Source organism: Balaenoptera borealis (genome assembly GCF_965194805.1).
Source record: "Balaenoptera borealis genome assembly, chromosome: 2".
NCBI lineage: Eukaryota > Metazoa > Chordata > Mammalia > Artiodactyla > Balaenopteridae > Balaenoptera > Balaenoptera borealis.
The window spans coordinates 16,925,391-16,940,600 of NC_138867.1; the positions used below are offsets into that span (position 1 = coordinate 16,925,391).

The 15,210-nt window shown below is 36.1% G+C and overlaps 1 protein-coding gene across 4 annotated transcripts in view; it reads right to left on the reverse strand.

Moving 5' to 3' along the window:
- Positions 1-602: 602 nt before the first annotated feature.
- The window catches only part of CDH18 (cadherin 18), a 577,532-nt gene continuing 562,924 nt past the window's right edge, over positions 603-15,210 (reverse strand). For 2 of the 4 annotated variants that reach the window (XM_082380804.1, XM_082380803.1), the window contains exons 11-12: positions 10,178-10,429; positions 603-1,309 (exon numbers count right to left, since the gene is read on the reverse strand). In XM_082380804.1, coding sequence (XP_082236930.1) covers positions 819-1,309; positions 10,178-10,429 — 743 coding nt within the window. In that variant the 3' untranslated portion in view covers positions 603-818. The remainder of the gene's footprint in view (positions 1,310-10,177; positions 10,430-15,210) is intronic. The other 2 variants (XM_082380806.1, XM_082380805.1) reach the window with 2 other exon arrangements.

Consider the following 15,210-nt stretch of genomic DNA (forward strand, 5'->3'; position numbering starts at 1 on the left):
TTTTGTTTTTTTTAATTAAATCTTTCCCTGACATAGATGATCTGAGTATATCTTAAAACATTCATTCTAGCCACTTAAAAAAGGGTGTTCTCCTGTTAAAATAAAGGGGGACAGGCAGGACAGAGACAGTAGTCTCCGTGATTCAGAGCAGTGCACAACTGGTGCACAGAAGTTGCATACATCACAGCGCAAGCAGCAAATCCCCGTGTTCCATCAGTTTCATATGGAGAAAAGAAGCGGGGAGGGCAAAGGAAAATGGTACATACAAGTCCATGACAGAGTGGCCTGGTATATTGGAAATACCTCGTGTCATTTCAACACAAGACAAAGCTAATGAGATGTGTCACAAAAACAGGGTGTGGGTCTCAAGAGTCCACCCAAAAGAGTGGAAAAAGAGGTCGTGATTAACTTCACCAGTTTCATTTTGCAGGGTACCACCCCTAGAAATCAGAGTCATGAGTGATTTGGAAACTTCTTGTTCACTTTTGCTTTTGAAAAGAAATCACAAAATATTGAAACAAATATCATCGTTTGGCTTAATTCAGGTATTCTTCATTAAACAGTACACAGACTTTATTGAGCAATTGAAAATATACACAAGGAACAATAGCTTTTTCTCTGTATTTTTTTTTTTAATTTGACTTTCTTCCGATTAAATAACCCATTTTCGATCATGAAAAGGGCACTTGTTTCTACAGTAGCTGTGCTCTGCTTGTTCAGTTCCTAGTACTGTTTCCAAGCTTCTTCTTTGCCATTGCTGAGGTTATATCTCCACTTGCTCAGGAAGCGAATTCTAGAAGGTTGCAAGAATGGACCCCCTAAGTTGTTCTTTCAGATTCTATTTCTCCATAGAGTTCAGCTAACTTTTTAAACTCGGGTCCCCAGTCTCCAAGGTACTGATAATCCTGGTCTGATTGTGTGGCAGCCGAATCCAGAGAGCTGATGGACCCGGCTTCCGATCTCTGACCCTCGTAGGCGTAAGTCTGCAGAGAGTCATAAGGCGGGACGCTGGGGTCCAGGTCGGCTTCAGCCAGTCTTTGCTTAATAAACTCCTGAACATCTATACTTTCCAGGGTGGAAAACGTCTGGTGCCTGGGGGTGAGTGTCACTTCTGGTCTGATATCTCTCCGGTGCTTGAACTCCTCGGCCGCAGACGGGTTCCTCAAGGCTGTGATGTCAAAGGCCTCGGTGTCTTCCTCGCCGCCCCCCTCGTCATCATAGGTGACCACGTTCTCCCGCACGTCCTCCTCTGAAATGATCAGGGGCTCTTTTTTGCTGCGTCTCAGGGTGATGAAAAGTACTACAATTGCTAAGGAGAAACGGAAAGAGGATGAAGGGTTAGAAAAAGAAGAAGGACATTCTTGGAGATCGGACATCAGCAACTCCCAGCCACTATCATCAGCTACATTCCATTTAGGCTTACGTTGTAACACAGCCCTGATCTCTGCACTCTGTGAATACCACCGCAAGAGTTTTTAACATCTTGAAGAATGTAGAAAACGACTATCTCTACAAAACATTGGGAATCGCTGATCTTCTGGAGAATGCTGTGATATTCTCATTTGCCAGGCTATGGCTTCAGGATTCGCGACCGGTGATGAAGTCAAATCATTCAGTCAGGGAAACAGATGATGGAAAAGCAATATGAAATTTTGACTGGAAAAATAATTCTGTGTGGGAGTCAATCTATAGATACTTATCCTTCTTAGGAGTACACTAAAGGCAGGATATTTTAAGTTTTTGTGAAATAGGAAGAAGGAGCCCCTATCTTTAACTCTTTCCTTTTGATGCTTTGTAGAAAATCAAAGCAGGAATATTTTACATGGTACATCTCGTTTGTTCATTATCCTTTAGAATAATATTATCAGGCATTAATTATTACACTTATCTATCAAGCTGCAAAAGATGTTATTTTATTTGTACACAGTTTATGTTTCATAGGAATTTTTTTGTTTACACAATGCTCTTTACATAACTTTTAAACTTAATCCTCAAAGCAGAGCTGGGGATTTCCTCATTTTTAAAATGAGGAAACTGAGACTCAGGAGAGATTACATGAGTAAATACCATGTAACCATAAGACCACACAAATGGCAGGTGGAAAACCTTGGGCTGTAGTTTATGACTTTTCACACCAAAGATGATGATGTTTCCATTACCATAATCAACTTCATTATTTAAAAAATATAGAACAAGGAACTGAGTGACCTGTTGGCCATGTGTCTTAGGGCACCTTAGCCAAAAGCAGTGAATAGGTTCTTATTATCAAAAATGTTGTAGCCATTGAATAAATTGATAGAAATAAGTCTTGGGTATTTTGCCTTGGTGGTTTTTCAATAGTTTCAGATTGCTCTATTTGATGGTATTAAACCATTACTAAATAGAAAGCTATTTCTACTTTATGTCATTAGGCCCAATACCCTTTACTTCATCTCTACAGACTGCTTGCTTCTTGGTTAGCTGATAATCTAGGCTTTATGATAACAATTATTAGGTTCACTAGTATTTAAAACATTCCTTATAATATAATAATCAGAGGAATATTCAAATGGAATGTAGGGTTGTTAGATTTAGCAAATAATGCATGATACCCAATTAAATGTAAATTTGATATGAATAACAACAGAAATATATATATGTATTATATATGTATAATACGAGATGAAACACAACAAAAATGCATGTATAATATACGTATACATACATATTACATACTATATATAATATGTGTGCATATACACATACATATATATGTGTAATATACAATTAAGTATGTCTCATGCAATGTGCAAATATTTTATGAATGCATTAAGTATATATATTAGATATTTGTCCCAATATTATGCATAGGACATATTTATGCTATACATATTATAGCATAAGTGTATATATATATATATCTCATAAGTATATTATAGCTTATACATATATATAGCATAAGTATGTCCCATGTAATATATCTGTAGATGTATGTGTATACATACACACATGCAGAAACTCCTACAGATATATTTTTTTTTATACAAAACTCACATTTCTATACTGTATTTTGTCTATTATCTATTTATTTATGTCTGTAAACTGTATTTTACCTGGAAATCCTGATTATATGTAAGCTTTAACAAATGGTCAGAAAGCAAGCGAACACCGGGTTACCTATCCTCTGACACAGAACATACCTGAAACCCTCGAATCCACCCTTTTACCCATCCCCTCTAAAAAATAACTTCTATTCTTCTTTTTTTTATTGTTTCCTTGCTTCTCTTTATAGTTTAACCCCTTTTTATGTATACCCATAAACAACACAGATAAGCTTTGCCTGTATTTGAACTAGATATCATAGTGTATATGTGATTTTAAGACTTGAAAATGTAGAGAGGAAGAGGAATAGATATTCAAGCCAGAAGTGGAAAGGATAATTATGAGAGGGAAATCTACCGTATGTGGAAAGAGGTGGTCACAGTGTACTGGGAAGAAGCTAATTTTGCATACAAGAGGCAAGTGGGAACCTGTGGGAATAAAGGAAAAAGAGACAAAACATCTTTAGGGAGGGTCAGGGAATCATCTGGAAAAGTATGGAATAAGAGGATACTGCCTAAGTAATGGGGAAATGCAATGGGGAGATTATAGTAGACATGGGGAATTAGTGAGTCACTGTGTTTGAAAGGGAGTGATTACAGGAAAAGCAGAAAATGAAATGCCGATGCTGCATGTGGCTCTGCTTCACAAATGCTCTGCTACAGAATACAGTAGTTTCCCCTTCACGTTGCTTATACTTTCTTTTTGGGAAAAACAAACAAACAAAACAACAACAAAGAAACATTTCACTGAATGCCATCAATATGCATTTAATACCTCACTGTTTATTTAGTGTAAATCCAGCCTACAGCTTTCTAATTCAGTGGCCCAAGCAGTATCTCAAGCAATGCACTCCATTCTTTCTACCCAGAGGTTTATATTTATCGTCCACCATATATTTCTGCTCATCTTTATGATTAAGTGAGGAGGCCGTTCTAGATCAAAACATCTATTTCGGGCTTCCCTGGTGGCACAGTGGTTGAGAGTCTGCCTGCCAATGCAGGGGACACGGGTTCGAGCCCCGGTCTGGGAAGATCCCACATGCCGCGGAGCACCTGGGCCCGTGAGCCACAGCTACTGAGCCTGCGCGTCTGGAGCCTGTGCTCCGCAACAAGAGAGGCCGCGATAGTGAGAGGCCCGCGCACCGCGATGAAGAGTGGCCCCCGCTTGCCGCAACTAGAGAAAGCCCTCGCACAGAAACGAAGACCCAACACAGCCAAAAATAAATAAATTAATTAATTAATTTAAAAAAAAAATCTATTTCTACAGACTGCCTAATTTATTATAGTAAAATTTCTTACTTTTGTCAATAAATCAAGTTATTTTCCTTATGTTGAAATGGTTGGTAGTTGATGCCAAGGGACTTTATGTGCATGTATAACAGGAAGAATGTGATCAATACTATTATCGAAGTATGGAGGTAATTCACATCCTTCACCAATATCAGTATCATATTTGCCTAATGAAACATAGTGGATAATGCTGGGTTTATTATTACGATAGCTTCTATTCACTTATTTCCCCGAATTTAAGAAAATATTCCTGATATATATGTGTTGATTCAAAATATAGATACTAGGTAAGTTTGAATTTAGAGTTTTACATCTATCTCTTTTCTAGACAAAGAGAGTTACGTGCCAGTGACAAATGATTCCTAGATTTGTTACATAACTATTTATTATAAAGATCAATTTATAAATAGCCGTACAATCTGGGATGCTTTTTAAGGGTGGAAGGGGATTTCCTCTATAATTACATCAGGACATCAGGACAAATATGGACACATGGTCCCTTTAGTCAAAGGCAAATTCAAATCAATTCAGAGAAGAATGTGGAAGCATGAATGAGAAGGTACACTCCTAATGAATTTCTTTACAATCATGTTTGTTCAGTAGAGGTTTCTGGAGCAAATGGCACACAGCAGACACTCCGTAAACAATTTTTATGTAGATGAACAAAAGAATAATCTCTGTGAGAGTGATAATGTGGCACTGGGTTAAGTGGATCTTCATGAATAGTAATAGTCTCACTAGGAAAATAATTTTTAAATATTTTTTTAAATCAACTTACTGCTCCTAATAATACAAAACACCTAATTTTGCTTGAGAATATTTTTTAAAGTTTGAAAAACAAACTAAATGTTTTCCCCAAAATCCCAAGGCCAAATTTATTTGAAGAGGATAAGTGAAGATAATAATCATACATATAAATTTGAGAGTTAAATCTCTATTTACGAACTGGCAGGCAAATAAGTATATTCAAATGAGTCTCCCACAGTATATCAAACAATACATGTATAACAGGGCAGTACTTCTTTCAGTGGTTCATCTGGGAAATATAATATGATAGAGCCATGGTGTTGTTAAAAAAAAAAAAAGAGAGAGAAGGGTACAGAGCTTGTCCTTTGTTCAAAATTATATTATAAATGATTTCTGGTATTTTCAAGTTTGATTACATAGTCTGGAATAAAATGAATTAATTGTAGTATTTTTGAGGTGTCTTTATTCTAATGAATATTTTATTCTTGGTTAGTATATTTCTTTTTCTTTTCTTCTCTTTAAGTCTGGCCAGGATTTTAAACCCAAGTGATTCTTTTTATATAAGAAAATTATAATGAATTTATTGTGTCAGTAGTTTATTCTATTCATAAAGGAATTCAAATTTGTGGAAACAGTTTTCTCTTTGTTTTCTCCTATATTATATTTACTTACTTATATTATCATTCCAGTGCTTGAAGTACTAAGGGGCTTTGAGTTTTCATAACTAAAACTGACATACAGCTTGCATTTGAATACATTATGTACTGACTCCTAACATACTCCCCCAAATTACTTTTCATAGCAGATTTGTTTACCCCTAAATATCACTTGATTCTTTATACCATCATATGTGAGTACTAAACTTGGTAGAATGAGGTGACCCAAGTCAGGGAGATGATTTTGATTAGCTTCTGTAGCCATAATTGGTAATGACACTTCTCACTGAAACTAAATTTTTCAAACTCAGGGGAGCCCATAAGGTCATTTAAAATAGCTTTCATGGTAAACAGGTTGGCAGTTATCTTCTCATCAATTCCACCTCCTCTCCTAGTTCCTCACTCTCCTCCCACCACACCCACCTTGATCCCCATTTATGATGAAATTTACATCCAAGAATAGGAGAAAACTATGTGGTGGATTCATCTAGGTCAGCAGATTATATGTGACGCACGGACTACAAAGGTAGCTGGAAGAGGTCTGATGCAGATCCTGATTCAATGGTCTCTTGCACTGGTTCACTCTGCCAACAATTCTGGTCCCTCTGACAAGTAATAGGGTGGGTTGGGAAAGAAATGTCAGATCCCTGGGAGGGAAAGAGGACTCTGACAAGCCCCTCCTCTGGCACCAACCTCTGATTGCATCATGATGGCTCACTCTAAATTCTCTCCTATCCATTTCTTGAAATGGATCTGAAGAGGTAATCCTGACAAAACATAACTCAACTCACAAGGTTTACATTTACCATTTAAAGTTAGGCCCTTTGGTTTTCAAGCACCATCTTCTGGCAATCAATATATACATAGATGGAGTCTGACCAAACTGTAAAATATTGAATCATACTTAACCTATAATAAAATATAAATAAGCACCACAAAAGTTTACAGATGACTCTAAGGTCATTCTAGTTGATATTTTATTTTCATAGATTCAGAAATAGAAGCAAGAGACTTCATGGGTCCTGATATCACACAGTTAATTAGTGGCAAAACTAGGGCTGAGTTTCCACAATCACAGTCCTGTTCACAAACAGCTACTAAGTAAGACATTTTTCAGTATGAAAAGATTAACTTCATGATTTATTTAGCTGTTGAGGTTGAATGCTATATCAGAATTACAAGTTCTAAAAGTATTGCTGCCTCTGATGTTGTTGATATTTTTCTTGAAACCTATGAGCTCACACATTAACCAACATTATTTCAAAACTACAAATGACTCCATCCAAGTCTGTGGGCCAGATATTTTCTGAATAACAATATAAACCCTTAAAATGCCATGAAAAATATAAATTACATTATAGTGATTGTTTAAATCTAAGCCTAAGAAATTCTGCAAACTTTGGATAAAACTGTAAAGACACATTTGAGTTTCAATAAAAATTGAGAGAGCAAACATATCAAATAGAAACTTTGTTTCATTAGCCCTGAGGTACAGCATAAAATATAGAAATGTTCTCTTATTTACTCCAAAGGGGAAACAACATTTTCAGAAAGTCAATTAAAGGGATGAAATAATAAAATGTTTCATGAAATAATAAAATGTTATTTTATATAGTACACCTAAATGTACCTTATATTGACATCTTTCAATCTTAAAGATTTTTAATTTTAGTATGCAAAAATAATTTTATCATGATAAATGAAAACAAAAGCCAAAGGTAACATGCCTCCACCAGCTGAAATATCTTTCAGAATAAGGCCTCTGGAGGAACTTATAGTAATGTCAGAGTGTTTTTTTGTTTTTGTTTTTGTTTTTGTTTTAATTGAAGTAAAATTGACTTATGAAAAGTCACTGAGTTCTATGCTTTTCAGTTTCAGTTAGGAAACCTAGAGGGTTCAATGTTTATAGTTGTTTATTCTTCGGGGTTTTGTTCTTGTTTTGTTTTCCTTTTTGGTTTGTGATATTTTGGTTTTTATTTTCAAAGACAAAAAAGGTAATTTGTTAATTTCTAAAGAAAATAGCAGTTAAAATATATATAAATGATCAATATATAAATTAATAAAATCAAGAAAGCCTGATTTTCCCATTTTACCATCTCTACCACACTTCTGCAAAAGACTGTACTGCAGTGAAATAGTTCTCCTTATGGTGAATCAAACCTCCACACTCCAAGTTGCTAAGTGCAACTGATACTTTTTGTGACTCAATTTATTTAACTTTTGGGCAGCTTTGAACACTGTTGAACGCTCTGTCCTCCTTGATGCACTTATTTTCTTTGTTTTAGGATATTATACCTTACTAATTTTGTTCCTTGTTCTGTGATTTTTCCTTTGCTCTCAGCTATCGCATCCTTCTTGATTTAGCGATCACACTGGAGTTTATCACAGCTCAGTCCTAGTCTATCCTCTCTCTCTTTATAGACTCTTGCTGTGGTGACATCAGCAAAATGCATTTCTGCTGTCCCCCAACTCAGGGAAGATCAGGGCCCACATTCAGCAAGAGATGAAAAGTCTTCTTTAATACTGTTCTAACTCAGTCTCATATCCAATTTATCCAAGATCACTTTTTTTTTTTTTTTAATTTTGGGCTATTTTTTTTTTTTTTTTTTAAGAAATTCACGTTCTTTTATTTATTTATTTATTTATTTATGACTGTGTTGCCTCTTCGTTTCCGCGCGAGGGCTTTCTCTAGTTGCGGCAAGCAGGGGCCACTCTTCATCGCGGTGCGCGGGCCTCCCACCATCGCGGCCTCTCTTGTTGCGGAGCACAGGCTCCAGACGCGCAGGCTCAGCAATTGTGGCTCACGGGCCCAGTCGCTCCGCGGCACGTGGGATCCTCCCAGACCAGGGCTCGAACCCGTGTCCCCTGCATTGGCAGGCAGATTCTCAACCACTGCGCCACCAGGGAAGCCCCAATTTTGGGCTATTTTACTTTTAGCCCTTGGAAACTTGTTCCAAGAAAAGACACCATGTCATAAACATTAAATATTTGTTGACTGACCTGAAATAATTAACACTGCAGTTTTCAAATGGAATCTCAGGTATTTCCAGTAAGCATTCAGTAAAGATTTTGGTAAATATTTCCATCCTGTGATTTGCAGCCTATTACCCAAGATCACTTTTGATTTCACCTAAAACATCTTGGTATTAGCAACCTTTCTTCAGCTCCATTTTAAGTCTACTGGTCGAAATTATGCTATATCTGAGTGAGACAAATGTGTCATATTCCTAGTTGGTTTGCCTACCTGCTCTCTTTACCATCATGAGATCTGTTCTCCCCTTCATTCATAATCATCTTTCTTCAACATGCAAATTTTATGATGGGCCGCCCCTGCTTTCAACTTCTCCTTAAACTCCTAGAACAAAGCCTACCATTTTTGCCATTTTACCCCAACCTGCCTCGACCCTGCCTAAACATCCTTTCTACTCAGTCTTATTCCACCTTGATCTCCACTCCTCTGTACGGGTAATTTGTCTTCTAACCCAGGAACAAAACAAGGGATATTCCTTGCAAAAACATCTGTGTCTCAAAGTACGTAGTTTGTTTGTTTTCCTTATATATGCACAGTAGCAAGAAAAGAACAAAAGATAAGGCTCCTAAGAGAAAACTAGAGAGGACACACTGGAAAAATATACATGTACCCGTTTTAAACTGTAAAGCAAAAGATTATTTACATCTGCCTTTCTTATAAAATAATCTGGATTTACTTTCTTGTTTTGTATAGCAATTCTCAAGAGATTACAGTAATATTAGTTTCAAATGCAGTTGTGATAAGATTCCAACTATTAAAAAGATAACATAAAATTAGAGAAAGTACTTTATTTTAATTTTCTATTAAAATAAAATGTAATGCAAAAATAAACTAAAAGAAGTATTAGTTTTAATTTAATAAAATTTGATATCGCTGAGGCAAAATTTATTTTATATTTAGTCCTTTAAAATTCAGCTAAGATTGATGATCAACTCACTTTAGGCTGATAGAAATTTCTACAAGAAATTTATTCCTTTTATTTGGTGGTTAGATTCATCGCAGAGTAATGTCACTTATGTTCTTTGAAATAAATCGTAAATGCCCTTTCAACAGGAAATTTAGAATACTTAATATCAATTCTTTCTAAAATAGGTCCTTTCCAAAAAGATTTCTCTTACTGTATCCCTTCTTTTAATATTTCAACTCTTTCATCACATTTGAACCAAATCATTTCCAGATGAACTATGGTATTGAGAAAGTTAATGAAAAGAAACAGCCATGTCTTGTTATCACGTAAAGCATTACTAATTCCAAAGTTTTGTCAGAATGACTCTTTCTCTCTCTCTCTGTGTCTCTTTCGCTCTCTTTTCTAACGCGCCGTTGCAGGGTACATCCAGGATTGCCATCACACATTAAGACGCAGAATGACTTACCTAGGAGAATGACGACGCACAGTAGAATAGCGATTAAGGCTCCTGTACTCAAGCCAGCCGAGGACAGGACGGCTTCTGCACGGCAGGTCCGCACGCGCCCGTCTCTCTCGCACGCACAAACCCTGATGGTGAGGGTACTGCTGCTGCTGAGAGAGGGGATTCCACCGTCAGAGATCATAATGGGGAGGTAATACACATCCTGAATAGTTCGACTAAATCTCCTCCGCCTTGTCAGAATGCTGGCTGTGTTATCTACGGCAGACATAAGCAGAACAACATGGACTTAGTGAAGCCGCCATTGAAGAGTCACATTTCCTTGAATGGATAAAATGGGCATGTGTGATTTCTTTTCCGTTTATGAAATGGATAGAGGAACGTGAAGGGGAGATTATTAACCAGGGACTGAAACTCATTCTCCAATGGAGAAACCTATGCGAAACGTTAATAGGGCCTGGGCTGAAGGGGAGGGGAAATAGTGGATGACAGAGGAGGAAGGAAGCGATAAGCATTTGGGGCATGGGCGTCATAGCCAAAGGACTGAAAAGGATACGTGGATACCAGACTTCGGGGTGAGCCAGTGGCTCCTACCACAAACCTGGTGACTCTGAATATAAGTGATAGAAATAGACAGCTATGGTTTTAGCGAACTTCGGGTTAGGTTAATGTACAAAACTGTTTAAGAATCATTGGTACAGATAATGTATTTATGGAGACACCAGAACAATTGATAAACTATTTTAAACTTGTGATTTGAAGCACTCTTGTTATACTGGGCACACCATGGGTATGTTAATGATGAATAAAATAGTTAATTTCATTTTTTAATGTGCTTTTAAAATGCTATGTACTATAGCAAATGATTGCATGATCTATTTTGATCAGTCCACACAACCCTATAAGGGAGAGGATGTTCAATTCCTTACATTTTAGGGAAAATCATTTTTATTAGGAATAATAATTTTAAAATAAATAACCTCAGTCCCAGAGGATAAATTGCCTCAAATCACAGAGCTAGTGAATAATCAAGCGACAACCCCAATACATTCTAGAACCCTGTTCAAAACCAGGATGTCATACTGCCTCTTCTCCACCAGTTCACTTCCAATTGGTATTGATGCCTCAGATGCACATAGGAAATGTTTATCTTAGCATTGTTAGTCCCCCTGCTGTGTCTGTTAGCTAAAAGGCCCTTTTGGTGCACACTTGGATGTGCTGCTCAGAACCCCTGCATGAAGTGACTTGTTGCCCGAACTGTAGATTGCCACCTGGCCCAAGGTTACACTTTTCTGGAGCAGCACATAACCAATGACCCATTACTGCAAGGTTATAAAGGTCAAGCCATTTCTGCTGAATGCAGAAAATACTGAAGGGCAAGTTGAGTTCCAGAGCTTTCCCATGGGGTCAGCCATGGACACATTCAAATTGCATGGCAGCTCAATTGCTCACTCTGCCTTTCTTTCTTCCCCTCCCACTGTGGTCCACAGATGTTGATCATGAGGGCACACTCCAGTAAACATCCTGCCCCCTAAACTCCAATCCAGAGCCTGCTTGCCAGAGCATCCGAACTGTGACTACACATATGAGTTAATTACTTTTCACTAAAAAGTCAGTAAATCATTAGACAATTACTTTTAGGGATTCTTCTTCTCCTATCAATTTCTCTTATTCTGAAAACTGGAATTTTTAAAATTATGAGTATGTTTATGATAGTCATGATACAACACCCTACAGCTATATTCTCTTGGTTGTACATTGCCAAACTAATGCAATAGAAAGACAATAAATATTTCAAATATTCAATATAATGCAGGTAATAACATATGAATAATACACATTATATACATAAATTAAAATTATATACACACATATATGCACATACATACGTATAAGTTGTTGAAGGTTTGTTATAGAACATAAATAAATAATCTAATAAGTTATTAAAAATATTTTCTCACCTGGAAGAAGAGAAATTTAAAGAAAAGTGTGTCGATTGCCTACTCTGAAGGAGGTTTCAGAATGATGGGAAAAAAAAGAGGAGAAACTGCATCACGTGTGTTTTTAAGAGTATAGCCATCACAGGTACCCTCCTGGAAACCTGACCTTTGAGTAAGCACATCTATCAGGTGTAGGATGTTGCTTCATGATTAATATAAACTTGCATATATGCACAATTCCTTAGCCTAAGGAAGAGGTATGAATATGTGCTCATAGGCAAAAACACGTTTGAGAATTTCACTGCCAGTCCTCTGAAGAAGAGATGTAAGACACTGGTCCCTGGTCTCAGTAAATATCATAATGTGTGGAATGACATGATAACATGCAGGGGTAGATGGGGACTCTCTTTCATGGCTCTAGCCTCATGTCCACTTTACATTCTTAATCTGGAAGCATGGTCTTTTTCAAGATAATTATTGGAAATGCAATCAGAAACATGATGAGAAACAAGAAGAAAGCCTGAATATGTTTCTAGTGCATTTTAAGTTCTCAAATAGAAAGCTCTCACACATGGAGACATGACAATATTTTTTCATTTTTCCAGCTGAAGGTTTGACTTTTGAAAAGAAAAAGAGGATTCAGGAAGCAAAGAGCTTCCTACACAGAAAGGCTTAGCACAACAGAATAATGAACTCTTGACGAGGGATATTGTGTACCTCCCTGGAACTGCAAAAAATGTACTTGGCAGTAGGCTCACTGAACTTGAACAAGAAACTTTGAAATAAAATGAAAGGGATAAGAAGATATATATATGTGTGTGTATATATATATATATATATATATATACACACAGACACACACACATAAATATACATATACATATGAGAACAAACTTTGTCTTGCTGAAACTGAAATATTAGGTGACAAGAAGAACAGCAAATCTCTAAACTTGAAATACAATGTTTAAAAAATAAACCAAGTATTACAGAAAGTCTTGCATAACTTTAACTGGATAAAAAACTAATATCAATTGAATAAAGGGAAACCATAGCAGGATGTAAATTCTGTGGATGAGAAGAGCTAATTATCAATGTCAAAAAAAGGACAATCTCTAATAATGTGTACCCAAGTTTGGTTCTTAATTTAACTGTCAAGAGTTTGAATGAAGACAGAAGATTATAGAACACTTGGAAGCCAAGCTAATATAGCTAACGTATTGGATTAAGATTTAAGGAGATTTTGAACAGCTAGCACAAAGACCTTAAACTAACAAGAAGACAGGAACTAAAGATATGTGTTAGATAGTAAAGTTTGAAAAGTATCATACGGGAGAGATCTTGAGTAACATCTATTATTTTCAAATACATATACTATCTGAATGCAGCAATGAGGCAATAGATCTAAAACAGTCTCAGAAGGATTCAATAACAATATGGAATTTTTATGCAGATCTTTATTGAGAAGACTTCATTGGAATACAGCATATAAATTTGGGTCTACTATCTTAAAAGTGATACTTTAACCCAGTTTAGAAGACCTTGACTGTGATAAAAGAGTTAGAAAAGTATGTCATATGAAGAATCTTTGAAACAAAGAGTGTGAAAATTCTACATGTCTTATATGAATTTAGGGGCCTGAAATGACTTAGAAATTTAAAGAAAAATTTGGGAAACTCTCTTAGTAATTAATGTCTTTCTGAATATAATCAATATTTTCCTGACATTCCCAGCAACCATAACTTTGATGCAATGTGGAAATAGCCTTGAACATGGTTTAGTCTTTCAAAATAGATGACAATGTGTTATTTATTTTGTTGCATATCCCATTTTGTTCAGAAAATGATACGGACACATATAGGAGGAAGCAGGGAGACTGCCATGCAGATATACAATAGCTGAATCATGGAGATATTTACAAATATCATTGTGATGACTGTGAAAGAATTGAAATTTTGAGTCCTTTGAAAAACAATAATAATAACAAAATTTTATTTTTGCAACTATAAGAAGTCCAGGGACTTCATAATTGATCATTTTGGGGGGATCTTTCACACAAAAAATATTATAGTAAAATACAAGTTTGGGTAGATAGATATACTTCCAACTTCTATATTTCTATAGGGACAGAAGGCTACAGAATACAACAGTATAATACAAGTAACACAGTGCTTCTAAAATTCAGATATAATTTTCTTGAACTAGTAGTATGTGCTCTATTATTTCTTTGTTCAATGGTTTGAAAGATCTTGAAAGGTTCTAATCTCTGTGCTACTTTCATAAACTGTAGTACAGTTTAAGTTAAAATAAGGCATGCTTTTAAAATACTCCGTGGGGCAAAAACACATCCTACATTAAAGTCCAAAATTACCTTATATCTTGGAAAGTATTAAAACCTAAAAAAAAGTGTCAGGGTTGGAATAAAGACATAGACATAGAGAATGGACTTGAGGACATGGGGTGAGGAGGGGGAAGCTGGGGCGAAGTGAGAGAAGCATTGACATATGTATACTACCAAATGTGAAATAGTTAGCTAGTGGGAAGCAGCAGCATTGAACAGGGAGATCAGCTCTGTGCTTTGCGACCACCTAGAGGGGTGGGATGGGGAGGGTGGGAGGGAAGCTCAAGAGGGAGGAGATATACGTATGCATATGGCTGATTCACTTTGTTGTACAACAGAAACTAACACAGCATTGTGAAGCAATTATACTCCAATAAAGATGTATAAAAAATTTCATTTACAATAGCATAAAAGAGAATAAAATGTTTAATATATTTAACAAAAGAAGCACAAGCCTTGTATACATAAAACTACACAACTTCATGGAAAGAAATTAAATATCTAAATAAATGAGAAGATATCCCATGTCTATGGGTTGGAAGACTTAATATTGTTAAGATGACAATGTTACCAAAAGTAGATTCAATGTAATCCCTATCAAAATTCCATTGGTGTTTTTTGCAGAAATGGAAAAAACTCATCCTAAATTCAAATGGAAATGCAATGAATCTCAAATAGTCAAAACAATCCTGAAAAAGAAGAACAAAATCAGAGGACTCACGCTTCCAATTTCAAAACTGACTACAAAGCTATAGTAATCA